Source organism: Euleptes europaea, chromosome 3 (assembly GCF_029931775.1).
Source record: "Euleptes europaea isolate rEulEur1 chromosome 3, rEulEur1.hap1, whole genome shotgun sequence".
Taxonomy (NCBI): Eukaryota; Metazoa; Chordata; class Lepidosauria; order Squamata; family Sphaerodactylidae; genus Euleptes; species Euleptes europaea.
In genome coordinates this window covers 64,725,404-64,743,683 of record NC_079314.1, presented here as the reverse complement: position 1 = coordinate 64,743,683, position 18,280 = coordinate 64,725,404, and the positions used below count along the sequence as shown (strand labels likewise).

Sequence of the window (18,280 nt, the reverse complement as noted above, 5' to 3'; positions counted from 1 at the left end):
GGAGAATGGGGATTACCAGTTAATCAAACGCACCAGATATGCAAGCTTAGCGCTCTGTCCTGGACCCAACCCAGAGGAATCTGCAGTAACCAAACCCCAACCCACTGAGAACACCACAGTGACAGCCCCCACGCCTGGCAGGACCCTTCACTTCCCCTGGGCCATGGAACCATTCCGTACAGCAGACAGACAAGCAGGTCAGCTGCCCAGGAGCCCTTTGGCAGAGCAGGCTCCTGACAACTTGAGACAGGCTTAGCGGGAAGGAGGCACCTGAGGATAATGGCAGCTGGCAGGAGCCCAGCAATGGCCAGAGGCACTTAGCTAGGCAGCTGGAGAGGCGGAAACAGAACATGTATGCACCTGAAGACACAAGGGAACAGTAGCCTAGCAGGAGGAGGTTGCCCACTGGGTGATGCCAATTAACAGTGCCAGGTATCAGAAGCATCAAGCTGGCAAAATGGAGATGTGGGAGTACGGCACTTGGGTGCCCAGAGATGTAGGGGTATGGTAGTTGAGGGGGAGAATCTTTGAGCAATGCCAATTAAATGGATAATCAAGTGCTGGACAACAAAGCATTTACTGCACATGTAATATGTCTAAACATGCTTAATTAGGTTCAGGGCAATAGCTGTTTCTAACATACTATATGTTTGCAAACAGCTTTGATCAAGAGGCTTGAATTAGTGAGTGTGTTAATAAATGTCACTTTCTATAGGAATGACATATTGCTAACGCTATCCTCCTTGTAGAAAGAAATGTGATTAAATGTCTTCAAATGCAAATTCTTCCTGTATTTATTATTTTATTTATATCCTGCCTTTCTCCCCAGTGGGGGCACAAAGCGGCTTACATTATTCTCCTCTCCTTCATTTTATCCTCACAACAGCCCTGTGAGGTAGGTTATGCTGAGAATGTGTAACTGGCCCAAGGTCACCTGCGAGCCTCCAGGGTGAAGTGGGGATTCAATCCTGGTTTTCCCAGATCTTAGTCCGACGACACCTTAACCACTACACCATGCTGGCTTTTTTCTATTAAGTGAATTGTTCCTGTACCTTAATAGATGGCTGTCTAGGCCATCCCTTTTATTACATAAGTAGTATTTATAATAACCAATACAGACCATATGATAAAAGCTGTCTGAAGACAAACTAGGATAGAATTTGCTGCAAAGCATACTATGACCAGATCTAGGTCATGACCTAGAAAAGTGGTAGACTAGCTCTGTATGCACAGCGATAAAATGTTGAAAGGATACACAGCTGCACTGTTAGTGATTTCATACAAAGCCCCCCCCCCCAAAGGAAAAGAAAAGAAAAGAAAAGAAAAGAAAAGAAAGAAAGAAAGCATCAGCTACGTTCAAGTACTTGCATACACTCTGTGCATTGGTCATAATATATATGTTTTTTTTTAAAAAAAATATTGTGTATTTTACAGAGTCTGCCCAGAGTGGGCAACACAAAGCAAAAGATAATATAACAAGTAAAATAATTCAATAAACAAAAGCATCAATAGTAAAACTCATCAGTATTTTAGAACAGCAACAGGCAGTATAAGAACAGACACAGCAGCAAACAGTTTAAGCAAGGAGAAAATGGGGTAGGAAATACAGGTCAGTTAGAGATATGGGTCAACAACAAAAAAAACCTTTGGCCTGTTACTTAAAACCCAATAATGTAGGTATCAGACAAGTGCCACCAGGCATTTAGTAAGGTGGGGAACCACCACTGGGAAGCCCCCCCCCCATCTCTCATCACTGCTCATATCTCTTCCATGGCAGCACCAGGGGTAGTGTTTGAGATGTAGATCTTAACTGATAGGCTGGATAGCCTGGGAAGAGACAGTCCTTCAGGTACCCTCATTCCATTTAGGCAAGCAAGTGACAGCCCTTTGACTGTATTCAGTAAAACAAAGGCAGTGACACAATCCCTGTATTATGTCCCTGACAGCAATCTAGCTGCTGCATTTTGAACTAAATCAGGTTTCTGAACATAAAAAGTCTAAAAAGCTGCTCCAAGTGAAGTACATTGCTGTAATCTAAATGGGATGTGATCAGAACATGGATCACCATAGCCAAATTACATCTTTTAAAGGCTAGCTGTAGCTGGCATACAAACCAAAACTGATGAAAGCTGTTATATAATATGGTGGAGTTCTGAGCCACCAGCAGCACCCTACCTCTGCTATAAAACGTCCCTTTTGGTGGCCCGGTCGTGTTTGTTTGTTTTAATTTCAGAAGTGCATGAACTATGTGCTTTGGTCTGCTATGTTAGAGGGGAAATTTAAGAAGATACCCAAGGCAGAGAGACTCTGCCCCTGCAAATCCGGGGATTTAGAAACCACTGAACATGTTCTTTTGAATTGTAACTTTTACACAATACCTCGTTCTAAGTTTATTGAGCCTCTCATACTGAGAATGGGACCAGACAGGGAAAGAGAAAAGATCGATAAGCTCCTGCAAGGAGATAATCCTTCAATCATCTCTCAGGTAGAAAAGTTTTGTACGGCAGCAATGAAAATTCGTTGCCATAGAGTAGTCTCTTAGTCCAAATGGCAGATGTAACGTGAATATTATTATTATTATTATTATTATTATTATTATTATTATTATTATTATTTTAAGTGATTTAAGACTCAGACTATAAACCTTTGTCTGTAAGACTATTTTAGTCCATGTATTCTGTTTCATCTGGCCAAGGGCCGTAAATAAACTCTCTCTGGCCAAGGGCCGTAAATAAACACTGTCCCCCCCCCTTGGCTTATGGGGGGGGACACCGTACACACACAAAATCTTGTAATACTACTAGTATCCCCACTTTTTAGATAAGAAGAAAGAGATAACAGGATGGAAGAAAGAAGAACAGAAACTAAGAATTTCACCCTGCTGCCTGGTCTTCCAAAGAGGTGAGGGAATAAGAATACATTAAAGTCAAATGGATCCTGTATTTGATGGAACAGTGCGATGGTTCCATGAAAGGGTCAATATTTTAGACGGGAATTGTTGTTTCTTGGCATATTGGATACTTGAAAGTGGATAAGCATATGTACAGGTATGAAAACACAAATTCAAACTATACTTTTCTGAAAACCATGAAAGCAATAGAAACTGTTAGCAAAACACACTATGCTGTGCACAGATGCTTATTTCTCTGGACCAACAGCAGTGAATGTTCACTAATAGATACTGTAACACCCAGCCTGATCCAGCTTAACTGTAAAATTAATGAAAGCTGCACAGGAAAATGCTTCTTGGCTCCTTTTTCCCAGCTACAACCATTTATCTTTATTCCAGCTGAGTAGGGAAATTTGCTAAAGCAGATTATCAAGTAGCTACTAAAACTCAGTTTCCATTATTAAAAAAAAAGTTTGTAAACATTTCTAAAATGTTCATCTCTGCTGAGAGAGATACCCCCTTGCACACACACAAACATAGGGGCTCATGAGCGCTTTTGTGAAAGCAGCAAGTACTAAACAAAAATATGAAAACATAAAAAGCCCACTCCTAAACTATCTCTAAATAGTATTTGTTATGGTCTCTATAATATTGCCTTCAAATAATCACCTGTACACAGCATTATTAACAGCACACAACTGTACAAAAGACACACCATTTGGACTTCACACTCAATGCACACAACGGAATTTTCATTTGTATCAGGTTTCTCGGCAGAACTTACATTCTTCAAGAAGTTTTGCTTTTTCCCCCCCATCAGATTCAGCAGGTGAATTGCAATTATGGATTAAAGAAAATGATTTGTTAATATGAAGTAAAAATGAAATCTTTAAAAGTATTAAAAAATATACCAATCATCCACATGAAAGATCTTTTCTAAACAACTAGCATTCTGGTACTAAAGATACTGAAATAATTTTGTCAACATGTCAGGAGCTGATGAGGCTTATTACACGTGTGGAAGTCAAATGCTGACTTTTCAAGTACAAGCACAACTTGTCAGTCTGACCTATAAAGGACATTTAGTATTAATAATGAAAGTCCTGAGGAGGTGGAAAATAGAATTAATGAAATGTAGTTTTCACACTAGAAGAAAAATCAATATATCCATACATGGAAAATAGATAAGCAACTAAGACTACCCTGGATATGGCATCAACTTTATTCCAAGACATCACAGATGTGTAGTTTTTACCAATATTGTTACATCATTGCCAAACTCTTTACCCTGAATATTTAGAATATTTAGAATAAATTTACTAATCTCAACTATTAAATTTATTTTATTTTTCTGGTTTTATAGATCTTATGACTAGGGTTGCCAAGTCCCTCTTTGCCACCAACAGGAGGTTTTTGGGGCACAGCATGAGGAGGCTGGGGTTTGGGGAGGGGAGGGACTTCAATGCCATAGAGTCCCAATTGCCAAAGCGGCCATTTTCTCCAGGGGAACTGATCTCTATCGGCAGGAGATCAGTTGTAATAGCAGGAGATATCAAGCTAGTACCTAGAGGTTGGCAACCCTACTTATGACTTGTGCTCTGAAAAAAGAAATTATTACTAATTTATTTGCTCCTGGAGATATACACTGAGCCTGCGATTCAAACAAGGAATTTACATACATGAATGAACATTGCCAGTACAACGAGATCTCCCTTTCATTTGCAACTAAACTTGCTCCAGAAGATGCAAACCACTACTCAATCTAAAATGTAGTTTTCTTTTCTCTGGGCTACTCCTTTGGGTGGTATCCTCAGAAATTATCTCCTTATTCCTATATCCACATAACAGGCAATTTTAAAAAACCTTTCAGGATAAGAACAACAAAATCTCACCTAAGAATTTAGGCATTAGGTTTCCATTACACAGGCCTGGGCAATTTTTTAATGTAAAATTTCATACCATCTAAAATGACTGTGTTACATCCAAATTCCCACAATCTGAGCTTTGCAAAATAATATTTCTTTCCCTTCCTCCAGCAGCTTCCTGTGCCTAAAAGTCAGGCAACAGTTCTAAACAATATTCCATGCAGCGTGGAAGACCACAGGAAGAAGGAGAAATTACATGAAATTCACTCCACTCTATACACCTGTCTTCCATAAATAGCTTCTAAGAGCTAGGACAGTTTGGGTTGAATTTTATTGATGACTAACATTGCTTGTATGTGTGCATGCCTCTCTTGTACTCAATTTGTACATTTGTAGACAATTTATTGTAAAAGCAATCATAAAGGAAAAGCTAGAGGAAACAGCAGCATGCCCATTTTGTTTAAACCAAGGTCCACCCTAATCACATAAATAAATGAGGTATGTGAGAGAGAAGAGCTGAGCAAACCCTATCCAGCCAGTTGCCCTCTCATCTCTAAAGCCTCTTTCTCCAATAGCTTTGGTCAAAGTGTTAAGATAGACTGAAGGGAAATAAACCATGGATGGGGAAGGGTTTAGCATCCCCTACCAGTGATATTTGCTCCCAAAAAGTAGCGTTCCACCACCTGATTTATACATGGTTGGAGGATTCAGGTTGACAAGAAGGGACTCTGCTACCTTCATGTCTAGTATATCCCTAAGTCTCTAATACTGACTGAGTGGGTCACAGGGACCATAATACTGTAGTTTTACCGGACCTACACTAGCTCACAATTAGCTTCTGGGTTCAATATAGGGTGCTGGTACTGACCTTTAAAGCCCTATAAGACTTGGAACTAGAATACCTTAAAGTCCACCTACTCCAAATGAACCTACCCAACCACTGTGGTCATCTTCAGGGTGCCAACACAAGCAAGGGCCTTCTTGCCACCAAAACTATGGAATTCCCTCTCCATGGAGATTAATCTGTCCCCCTCTATCATTGTCTTCTACCAGCAGGTGAAGATTTCTGAAGCTGAGTGTAATGTTTTTGTTTCTTTTCTGACTTAGGGGCCCTAAAACAGCATAAAAATGTTTTAAATAAATAAAAATAAATGATGCTGTCTTCTCCAAGAAAAATAACTCTGTAAAAGGCTATCTTTGAAAGTCCTATAACTAAGGGAAGTGGGAATATGGCAGGGTCTATACTAACAGAAGTAGTTTTCTAAAAATATATAATACATTTTCTTTTATAGTGTGATTGCAAGTTATAAAAAAAAATTCTGGTAACCATCTTAAGTAATCTGGTCCCATTGTTTATTATTTATTTATACCCATACTCTTAGCCAGTTACAGTTTTTTTAAGCTATAAACTGTTAATACTTACGATCAGGAGGTACTTCCAGTGCAATAATAATTTGGCATAGAAAGAAAACCAAGGGAATTCTGCTTGCATAGATATTGCTCCTTTCCATCCTTATTCCAAGAGTCATTATGAAACTTGCACTGAAATTAAAGCAAGCTCAACTTTTCCTTCTTATTATCAAAAGGGATTTTTGGAAGCAGTTGTGTGAATACAGTTGTGCAATCTGGAAAAGAAGTAATGCCGAACAATAAAGAACTGAATGCTATAGTGACTAGGAACAGACAATCATACTGCTATGATCATTATATTACAACTGCTTCACACATTATAAAACTGAATTCACCTGATACCTGCATGTAAATCATACTGTGAGATAACTGTACACATAGATTTTTCTCTACATGAACAACTGCTGATTAGTCTGCTATAACTATGGAGAGGGAGTACCACAGAGTTTCAGAGAACGGAACGTTCTATTTTTAATTCTCTGCATCTCCAATTGCTGCATGTTGATTTTATATTAATTCCTACATGGAAGTGCCTTCTGAGTTGCAATTCTGGAATGTGGGAAGGGTCCTTAGTGTAATAAAACCCAAATTATTATTTGCTTTTATGGGAATGGCCATCTGAAATGCAACCATGTTAAAGCAACTCCATTTGAGTGATGTGGGTATCCTTGGCAGCTGTAGTGATTCGCTCTCTGTCAGCATGATCTCTGCCTGGCCCCCGGAAGGTCTACAACTACATGGTAAAACCTGCTGCAATTGGGAAGATGTTTTGTATGTTTGTTACATATTTTATCCCTTCTTCCAGTATGTGATTCTGCCCTCCACCATTTTATGCTTAGGTTAGGGGGGAAGGAAAAAAACCTGACAGGCTAAATGGACGTTTGAAACCAGGACTCCCCCAGTTCTAGTCCAAAACTAACCACTATAAGATACTTCCTCGCATACATAAATATACACAGTTCACAAAGTGATGCAAGCAAAACCCCACACAGATAGTTTAATGAGCAGGACATAGCCTTTGAAAGCATGCTTTGCATCTATTATTTTAGCAATCCTTAAATCACCCCTATAAAGCCAGTCACTATTTTTATCTCCTTTTTGCAGATATACAGCTGAGGCTGGAACGCAGTGGCTCGCCGCATTTTAGGCATATGTAATCCACAAACTATGAAGAAGATTCCTGGACTGTGCAGCTGCACGTTTCCTTGGTAACAGTCAAGCATCTAACATAATACCCGCTGAATCATCTCTATTCGCATTACCTGTTTTTCAATATCCCTAGCACAACCATCTGAATATAAATCTACTCATACCTTGTCATTTTAATAAACACCAAAGCACATTGCTATGTGATAGTAATGATAGTTTGATAGTGTAAGAGAGAATGTGAAAGCTGAACCTGAAACACCTAGCTATTAAGTGTCATGCTTTATAAACATAAAATACTGGAATACTTCTATTGAAGTATGGATTCAGCACACACAGGAGGAACACTGACAACTCAAAACAAGAAAGAATTCAGCTCCTTCCAAACAAAGCAATTTTATATGCTGTGAGATAAAGTCAACGCTCTCTCAATACAGATTCTTTGTCATGTCCCCTTAAATGACAACATGAGAAAATAAACCTGGGTTTAACTACTCTATTTAAATGGTTGATCTATGTCAAATTTAGGGCTGCCATCATTTAGGTAACTCCTCTCTGACTCCAAACATGGCCAAAGGTTATGCCAACCATATTTATCTTTGCTGCACACAAAATATGCCAAGCTTCATCTCCCTCCTGCAATGTGCTGCACAGATTTGCTTGCTGTGGAACGAATGATGGTCTGAAACAAGAATGGCCCTCAATCAACAAGTGGTTGATTGCCAATTCACCCTACCTATCCTGAGCAAGCCACCCAACTCCTGCCAAAGCCAGTTATGGCCTAATGAATTACACACCAACCCCTAGGGTTGCCAGGTCCCTCTTTGCTACTGGTGGGAGGTTTTTGGGGCAGAGCCTGAGAAGCGCGGGGTTTGGGGAGGGGAGGGACTTCAATGCCATACAGTCCAATTGCCAAAGCAGCCATTTCCTCTAGGTGAACTGCTCTCTATCAGCTGGAGATCAGTTGTAATAGCAGAAGACCTCCAGCTAGTACCTGGAGGTTGGCAACCCTACCAACCACCCCTGAGAATTATCATAAAACAGCAGAAAAGGCATTTCCCCTTAAAGGCCAACCATAGAGGAGCCTCAAAATGCCTTCTTGATCTTGAAGTCACCAGCTATTCCCACGATTGCTAATAGGAGGGTAGGTGGATCAACGGCAGATGACAAATGCCTGCATGCAAGAGGATGAGCTTGGTTATGCCAATATATATTTTTAATGTTATAATTAACAAAAAGGGAGGGGTTAAGATAAACTCTCTACCTGAGACAGGTACACAGTCTTTAACATAACATAATAAAACAACCACAGGGTCAAATGGTAAATTTGAACCAGTTAATTATAAAATGTAGCAGAAAATTTGATCCCCAAAAGTTTCTATTTTAGAATGACTCCAGAGAATAAGTAATAAATTGGCCTTTATCTAGTAACATCTCCACTAACTCCCACTTGGGAAATGCCTAGAGATTTGGGTGTGGATTCTGGGTAGGGCAGGATTTGGAGAGGGGAGAGACCTCAGCAGGTATAATGCCATAGAGTCTATCTTCCAAAATAGCCATTTTCTCCAGGGGAACTTATCTCGGTCATCTGGAAATTAGTTGTAATCCGAGGAGATCTCCAGCTCCCACCTGCCGGTTGGCAACCTATCTCCAACATAAGTCCTGATATCCTGGCTATATACTATAATAATCTATAGGATATCATTACATACTTTTCACAAAGCTTTCTCTTAAATCAGCTGAAATACATGTTTGATACATGCAGGAAGGTCAGGTTTCCCACTTCTGTGAGAAACCTCCTGCCCCATGCTGGTACTGTGACTGGTGCTGTTTGGGTGGATGGTGGGGGAAAATGGGGGGAATTGGGGGGATCAGCATTGCCTGATGCCATGACAACAGGCAGTGCTGCAGCATCACCAGCAACGTCTCCATCAAGGAAAGTTTTCTGTTGGTTGCCAGCCCAACGGCTGGCAACCGTAGATATACATGTGCCCGTAATAGATCCCAAAGATCCTTTAGTAAGTCTAAAGATAACATTTTATTCCAATTTTCAATCTAAGATTTCATCTCTCCATTTTCATGAATAATTTATAGAACCCAGAAATAAAACCTTTGACGGGGCCACTAATTATCAGCACTTTAAGTTTTATTTTAGCTCTAACTACATTATGTTTCCTTATCAACTCAGTTATTACATGCCTCATTGGTAGAAAATGGGGAAAGGAGGATTTAAGCAATTCATTAGATGAGTTATCTCCTCGTGAGATAATACAGCACCTCAGCCTAAAAGATCCTCTACTCTGTCAAGATTACATCGCTGCCAAGGTGTAGTATCGCCCATAAATAAAGGGCTAGTTCTTTTCCCATTCCAAAAATTGAATGGGAAGGTTTTGTTTATAAACCTCCCATCTGCCATTCCCATTGGCTGGTTAATTACCAGTCTCACCAATCCTGTTCTATGCCTCATTTGAAACTAAAAGGGGCCAGGAAAATAATTGCCCTGGCCTCAATGGCTATGAATATGTTACTCTGTTAGATTTCAAAGTTTCAGATTTTGCACACTAAAATCCTGGTATGGGGGCATTTGTGCCAATCTAGATCCTAATAATAAAAGGGCATAACATTTGCATAATTAAAAAAATGTTTTACAAGTTCTATATCAGTACAAATCTAAGACAGTGGGCAAAAACTTTGTTGTTTAATCTAGCATTCCCTCAGTAGACTCTCTTTTCTGCCCTGTATTTTAATTGTTTTTACATTTTTGCATGTGTTATTTTAGCTTGGTTTTAATTGTTTTAATAACATTTTTTTGTTTGGGTTGAATGGCTTTTAATTACGGTTGCCAACCTAAAGGTACTATCTGGAGATCTCCTGGTATTACAACTGATCTCCAACCGATAGAGATCAGTTCACCTGGAGAAAATGACCGCTTTGGCAATTGGACTCTATGGCATTGAAGTCCCTCCCCTCCCCAAACCCCGTCCTCCTCAGGCTCCGCCCCAAATATCTCCAGGCTTTTCCCAACCCGGAGCTTGTAACCCTACTCTAAATATGTTTTTATTATTATTTTTTCAGTTTATTGGTGCCTTTGTGGCCGTGATGAGGGCAGAAATGCAGGGTATAAATTTTATCAATAAATTTCAGAAATGGACAACTTTAAAAAGAAGTTTCTGAAGTTTTGTTTCAAACGTGTGTTTTTTTTAAATTGAAAAACACAGATGCAACTTCCAAATATAATCAGTGATGTCCAGAAAGACTGAGATTTGGCATTGTATTTTATGCAGTTGGGCCTAGAAGCATACATCCTATGTGAAAATCATGAATCTGCATATGCCAGAATTGGGACAGGACTGCTAGATGGGTGAAGAGTGAATGGGGTGATTTTTTTGCTCTTCAGCATGCACTGAGTTGCAGCTATTAGTAAAGGAATTGACTAACCATTCTGGACTATAATTTTATTTTTATTTTTTTCATTTTTAGCAATTTATATACTCATAGGTTAACAGGTGTTTCACTATTCTTTGCTCTCTGAGTGGTTCATGTTTTTTTTAAAAAAAAAAACCTTTCCCAGTTTCATAACAGAATGGAGATTTAATAAAATTTCTTTTTAGGGAATTATGTGAATTATTTTTAGGGGGGGGGGGTATTTTAAATGTTGACTGTAAACTGGATTGTAAGGCACCTGAGTACTGGATTGTAAGGTACCTGAGTACTGGATTACTGGATTGTAAGGCACCTGAGTACCTAGCACCAGGAAATGTAAAGACAGAATATATAATTATATTTATCTGCAAAGACTAGCTTATAAACTTTACCTTTCATTTGTATTAACAGTATCACAGCTATTAAGATGCTTTGTCAACTCCAATTGGTCTTGGTCTTAGAATGTTGCTTGATAAAACACTACAGGCTTTTCCATAAATTATACTTAAATTAATCTCTGATCTTTTATCATCTTGATTTATTTGAATATATATTGGAAAAGACATTAAGCATGAAATATATGCCTCAGATTTTATTCATGAATGTGGGTGACATTTATTCAGTAGGCATTTCCTATTTCTGTGAAAGGCTTGCTATGTTTAATTTGTCCCTTTAATTCCAAGCCTTGTTTTACCCACTTACATACTTATCTAAAGAATATTACTGTATGATGGACACAAATTAAAACACACCATATGAAAATGATTGCAAGCATTGGCCTGTTAGGAAAGCCAAATGGGAAGGCTTTTAAATAAAAAAATATATGCTTGAGGTTTTTAAAAAAACATTTTTCTGGTATTTTAGAGTTTTTGTAATCAGAAAATCCATTTATAAGAATACAGCACTGATTACTGCAATTGCTTATAGTCTTTTACATAACTAATTTAATCAACATTTTAGAAGAAAAACGGAATAATTCATTATTTGAAATATCAATTCTATTCTTCATGTAAAAATACATTCTTTCTCAGTTCAGTTACATTATAAGCTTGCAGAATGATTCAATTATTCAATATTAATGTTTAATTTTTACCTTTAGATATCAGTTATGACTCACATCCTAGGCAATGAAGAGAACTCAGCCACGTTTAGGGTGGCCAACCTCCAGGAGGGGTCTAAAGATCAAGAATTACAAATAACCTTCAGAAATCAGTTTCCAGGAATTTCCCAACCCAGAGCTGGCAACCTTAGCCATAACCTCAAAATAGGAAATTGGTTGAAGAAATCATAGTGAATGAGAAATCCTGTACACTTCCAAGCTGCTTATCTTGAGGTAGAATACTGCTCCATTAATATCTATCTATCTATCTATAAAGGAAAGATCTGAATGATTGGTGTTGCCCACATAGTTTGATTATTCTTGCACACACTGAACCCGTGCTCAATAGAACCATCTAGAATCAGCTCCCATGCATATCAGTGAGAATTAGCTTTATTAGGACCGTTCATGGTGAAAAGAGACACAACCCCAAAAAAGTGCAGAAAAGAGCAACCAAAATGATCACGGGGCTAGAGCAACTGCCCTATGAGGAGCGGTTAAAACGTTTAGGGATGTTTAGCTTAGAAAGAAGGTGGTTAAGAGGAGACATGATAGAGGTCTATAAAATTATGTATGGTATGTAGGGTTGCCAGGTCCCTCTTCGCCACCAGTGGGAGAGTTTTGGGGTGGAGCTTGAGGAGGTGCTGCTGGTGGCACGCTTGGAGGCAGCACTGAGCCGGCTGGAGGGCCACCATTGCACTTCTGCAGCCTGCCCGCCAACTTGGCCTTCGCCGACGGCCTGTGCGCCATGCTTGACACTGCCCGCCAGCTCTGTCCGCTGCACGCTGAGCCCCTCCAGTGCCTGCTCATCGTCAACAACGCCGGTAAGCGCAGGGACTGGTGGGAAGGTGGGTGGACTTCTCAGGGTCGGGGCCATGGCTCAGTGGTAGAGCCTCTGCTTGGCATGCCGAAGGTCCGGGTTCAATCCCTGGCATCATCTCCAGGTGAAAGGGCCAGACAGTAGGCGATGTGAAAGACCTCTGCCTGAGACCCTGGAGAGCCGCTGCCGGTCTGAGTAGACAATACTGACTTTGATGGACCAAGGGTCTGATTCAGTAGAAGGCAGCTTCATGTGTTCATTTGAAGGCGGGGTTTGGGGAGGGGAGGAACTTCAATGCCATAGAGTCCAATTGCCAAAGCGGCCATTTTCTCCAGGATAATTTCTATCAGCTGGAGATCAGTTGTAATAGCAGGAGATCTCCAGCTAGTACCTGGCCCTAATAGTATGGAGAGAGGGGACAGGGAGAAGCTTTTCTTCCTCTAATACCAGAACGCGGGGTCATCTGCTGAAGCTGGAGGGCAAGAGTTTCAAAACAGATGAAGTGTTTCTTCACACAATGCATAATAAATTGTGGAACACCCTGCCCCAGGATGTGGTGATGGCTGCCAACTCGGGAGGCTTGAAGAGGGGAGTGGACAAGTTCATAGAGGATAGGGCTATCCATGGCTACTAGTCAAAATGAATACTAGTCATGATTAGGGCTGTCGATTTGGTTCGACCTGAACCGAAAACCCGCTGAATTTCCAATTCGGCGGTTTTCGGTTCGGATGGTACCGAACTCAAAAAAAGGCGGCGGGGGGGAAAGTGCCAAATTCGGCGAGTTCGGCCGAACGCCGAATAAATTCAGCAGGTTTGGCCTTTCCCGAACCTGCCTTTTCCCGCCTTTAAAGGCTGCCCTGCCTGGTTTCCTGGGAGTCCCAGGAAACTGGGCGGGGCGGACAGGTCCCACCCAACAGCTGAGCATCAGACCAGGAGGGGGGAAGTGCTCTGCGCTGCCTGGCCAGGCAGCGCAGAGCAAATTCAAGACCCACCGCCCCTCTTCCCGGAACTCCCAGGAAGAGGGGCGGTGGGTCTTGAGTTTGCCCTGTGCATGCCTGGCCAGGCAGGCGCAGAGGGGTTTAAAGACCCACTACTCCTCTTCCCAAGACTCCCGGGAAGAGGGGTAGTGGGTCTTGAATTTGCTTTGCGCAGATCTGTTTCCCCCCCCCGTGCGCCTTCACGGGGGGGGGATTTCCCCCCGAACTCCAGATCTCGAGCCGAATTTCACGGATCCGAAACAGGGGTGTTCGTACTTCGGCACGTCCCGAATTTAAAAGGGACAAATTTTGCCGAAGCCGAACTTTACCAAAAAAAATTTTCAACAGCCCTAGTCATGATGCATACCTATTCTCTACAGTATCAGAGGAGCATGCCTATTATATTAGATGCTGTGGAACACAGGCAGGATAATGCTGCTGCAGTCATCCTGTTTGTGGGCTTTCTAGAGGCACCTGGATGGCCACTGTGTGAACAGACTGCTGTTCTTGTTGGGCCTTGGTCTGATCCAGCATGGCTTTTCTTATGTTAACATTGATCACATGAAAGAATGTCCACAAAGGATACATACAATTTCTTAGATTTAAATGATGTCTGTGTAAGATATTCATCGTGAAGTAAATAGCTGTAAACAACAACTGTATGTAACAATTTGTGCAATAAGCCAGTGCCTGGTCACTGGAAACAAGACCCTTATAAAACAATCCTAAACAGACCCCTCTAAACCCATCAACTTCAATAGACTTAAAAGGCTATAATTCTGTTTAGGACTGCACTGTTACTGACCAACCGTTCTCAATTTCAAAAAGCTTCTCAAACTTTTTTAAATCGGCGACACATTTTACACTAACCCTGCAGATTTCTATAAAACCAATTTTAGAAGTGCAAAATGTTTGAAGAAATTAAAATTTACTTCAGTTTGAAAATCTGAGCACCTTAAGACACACCTATTTATATATAGTTTGAGAATGCATGCCTATGCTTTTATGGTATTACCTTCCTTTGTCTTTATGATATAAATTCAAGTACAAACATAATTTTCAATAAAAACTAAACTAAACCAATACATGAAAGAAACAAATCTATTATTAGGTGAACCACAGAAATATCACATATACATTAAGGATTTAAATGAAACTTATTCTCAGTTCAGAAGAGTACTACAACAGGGTAGAAAATACAACAGACAGACTTGTTATATAATCTTATCAGTGGACTAATCTGAAAACCTGAGTGCATGGAAAATACATGGGCAGCATTTACAATCTGATAAGATAAGCATTTCATTGTGCATGTCAAGTTTTTAAACCATGTAGGAGTGTAAACTTGGCTTTCAGGCACATACATCACTGCCAGTGTTTGAGAACAAGGTAATAGTATAGTCTTACTAGCAAACAATTTATGCTTGTCATAAATAAAACATATGCAATCGAAATATTGATTACAGTAATGTAAGAGACAGGGCATTTACAGCCTTCCAAGGCAATGTGAGTTATTGAAAAAAGTCATTATAAGGCAGAAAAAACAGTGATATGAATTCACTCTAATTTTCAACACTGTGGATATGTACATGCCTGGAACACACAAGGTATGTTAGTTGATTTTTTGTAGATCATTACTGCCCATCAAACACACAGGGACATGTGCAAGAGGATTATTTTAATCATCGTCATTAATGCGCAAAGCAACATTATGCCACTGAAAACAGTTGCCTAAGTATTTTATGGTATAAGTATGTAGTTATATAAATTAAACTTTGGCATGGCATGAGAAAGCTTATCTTAACAGCAATATGACATAACACTCATAATGCACATCTGTGTCTCTCTTCTTTCATCAGAGTCAGATGAGATAGTGAATGTTGTACTTGGAGCCAGTGAAGGACTGGATAAGAACTAGTAACCCACAGCTTCACGTATTCAAGACTGGGATGTTATGAGTTGGTAACACCAACCTGGGGATTGACAAATAAACATCACTGCTGCTTTCATAGGATTGACAGAATTTTATATGTGATTTCATATATATGTGAACTGCCGTGGGAACCTTTATTGGGTAGAAACACTGTCAGTTAAACTAAACTACATTTCTAGACTGGGTTGCACTCCCCCTGAAACTTGGGGATGGGCTATTGGATCTGGGCCTACCGGAACAGATGCAGATAGTTCCTCTTTAGACAGTCTCTGCTCATTTTTAGATGGTGCGTGAGCAGTAGCCTTACATGTAGAAGCAAACTGTGCCCACAGTTATTCATACTCTAACCATGTCCGGATTAGAACACTGAAAAACAATGGATGGTTAGCTGTTTTTGAAGACTGTTTGTTGACAGGCATTACCTATTGGGAATAGATGTCGAGAACTGCACTATCTTAAGAGAACAGCCCTGTACCAAGCCATCTTGGTGGCCCTTATGAGAGCAGAAAGGTGGGATATAAATTCTTGATCATGGTGCCAAACCTTCACAACTCCCTCTCCAGCAAGTGAGTGGACTTTTTTTGTTGTGTTTGGCATACCCCATGTATAGGGTTGCCAGGTTCCCCAACACCACCAGCAGAAGCTTTGTTGGGTTGGGGCTGTGGGGGGAGGCAACCCACGCTAGCAGAATGTCACTTCCGGGTTTACACCAGAAGCGCAGCATTGCACAGGATGCTCTAGCACATTCTTCCAAAAATTCTATGGAAACCATAGATTTTTTTTGGGGGGGGAGATGCTAGAGCATTGCCAGCACTTCCGGGGTAAACCCAAAAGTGATGGCACCGCATACACAGATTGCCCCCCTTAAGCTGGGCTACTTCCACCCACCAGCCGGCTGTAACCCTTCTACTCTCATACCCAGGATCACTACCTGAGCCTCCCCCTTTGCAGATTGCTGTTGCGTACAGGCAGGTCTGAGTCTCTGCTTTCCACACAGCAATGGATCGGTGCTGAAGGAAGCAGAGCCTGACGCGTATTTTACTCTTGCCGGGAGGGGCCGGCATCTCCTTAATAAGGCAGAAACAGTATACTCACTATACAGGAACAAGGTCACAGACAGACACAAGCTCCTCGCCCTTAAGGTCTTAGCTGCAGGCCACGGCTTTCTTCCAAGTTCAACAGCACGGCAAACCGGACTCCAAACGAAGCTTCTCAAGATAAGAGACAGGCGGCATGCAATAACATTGCTCCCACGAGGCACTTAACGGTCAGTCTTGCTTATATTGCCTTCGTGACTCTCCAGGTGTTTCGGCTCAACTGTCGGCTTCAGACTCTGATTCCTCCTGCACCAACTTACGTCTTTTGTCCAAAAGCCGGGCCGACTTTCTCCTTTGCTGCAATGCCATTCAACCTTTTACTCTTTTTCTCTCCACTGGTGGAGGAGACCCTGAAGGTGAAAGGCTTTCTCTTCCCTGTTCCTGTTCTCTTGTTTCAGCCGGCCGGTCTTCTGGCTCAGAGGCCCCGTCTTGCTGTTCCAGTGTTATCTCTTCAGAGGGAGTGAGGGCTTGTTCTGCCGCCTCCTCTTCTTCTGAAGAGTAACTCTCAGGCTGACTCACGACAATTGCTTACTTCACTTGCTCTATATGGTATTAATTTATTTTGCATTAGCCTATCCTCATTGATCAAAGATCCAAGAAAATGTTTGGTTTTTTATTTTTTGCTGTCAAGTCACATCTGACTTACGGCAACCCCTGGTGGGGTTTTCAAGGCAAGAGACATTCACAGGTGATTTGTAATTGCCTGCCTCCGAGTCACAACCCTGGTATTCCTTGGAGGTCTCCCATCCAAATACTTGCCAGGGTTGACCCTGCTTAGCTTCTGAGATCTGATGAGATCAGACTAGCCTGGGCTATCCAGGTCAGGGCTTTCTTTTTTATAGGCTCTATTAAATCCTGCTAATTGAATGGACCTCTTCATAAACTTTAGTTTGTTAAATATATGCATATTTCCAACCCGTTAATAACATATTCATTTTCAATCGAAGTTTTGACACTAGAAGCCTATTATCTTTCAAAATATTTGTACTAGTTCAACACACTTTGGTAATATTCCACAAACTAATGAATGTACTGACAGACGAATGGACGTCTGTATTTCATAACTGCATGATTAAATGCGTTCCCTGAATCACACTTCTTTCAAAGTTGAACAGCAAAGATTTCACTCCAAAATTGTAAAAGCCAGAAAAACCACATGGATTGTCATCATTTTGGAAATCAGACAGCATCACCATTTGATTGTCTATTCTTTTGTCGTCCTAGCACTGACAGTACATTATCCATTCTTTCAGCAGGCTTTAGAAACTACTGATAGTCATCAACATTCTATGAAGCAACAAAGCACTATACTATTACTTGACCATGTAAAATACAAAAAGGCACTGAGCTACAGCAAAATAGAGGTACTGATGTCATATAGATAATATTACTCTGTAAAGTTAATATATGGATCTGCTTAGTCTTAGAAACTCTGTAACGGTACACAAATCTCACCACAAATACATTCACTTCCACATGGACTACATGTATTATCATCATCACAGCAGTGCTTTCTCTGAATACCAGCATCTTTGTACTGATTAATCATGACACAAAAAGCGTAAAAAGAACCTTTGAACTCTCAAATGGTAACAGACAAGATTCCAGAACTTGTGTACT

The 18,280-nt window shown here is 40.7% G+C and overlaps 1 protein-coding gene across 27 annotated transcripts in view; it reads right to left on the bottom strand.

Annotated features, from left to right (window-relative positions):
• The window catches only part of NRCAM (neuronal cell adhesion molecule), an 84,667-nt gene extending 78,291 nt beyond the window's left edge, over nt 1-6,376 (bottom strand). For 18 of the 27 annotated variants that reach the window (XR_008933252.1, XR_008933253.1, XM_056847713.1 and 15 more), the window contains exons 1-2: nt 6,179-6,376; nt 3,675-3,692 (exon numbers count right to left, since the gene is read on the bottom strand). Coding sequence is in view for 25 of the 27 variants with exons in the window: in XM_056847713.1 (XP_056703691.1) it covers nt 3,675-3,692; nt 6,179-6,284 (124 nt within the window). In the remaining 2 variants the exon portion in view is untranslated. The remainder of the gene's footprint in view (nt 1-3,674; nt 3,693-6,178) is intronic. The other 9 variants (XM_056847714.1, XM_056847737.1, XM_056847729.1 and 6 more) reach the window with 1 other exon arrangement.
• Between the last annotated feature and the right edge of the window lie 11,904 nt (nt 6,377-18,280).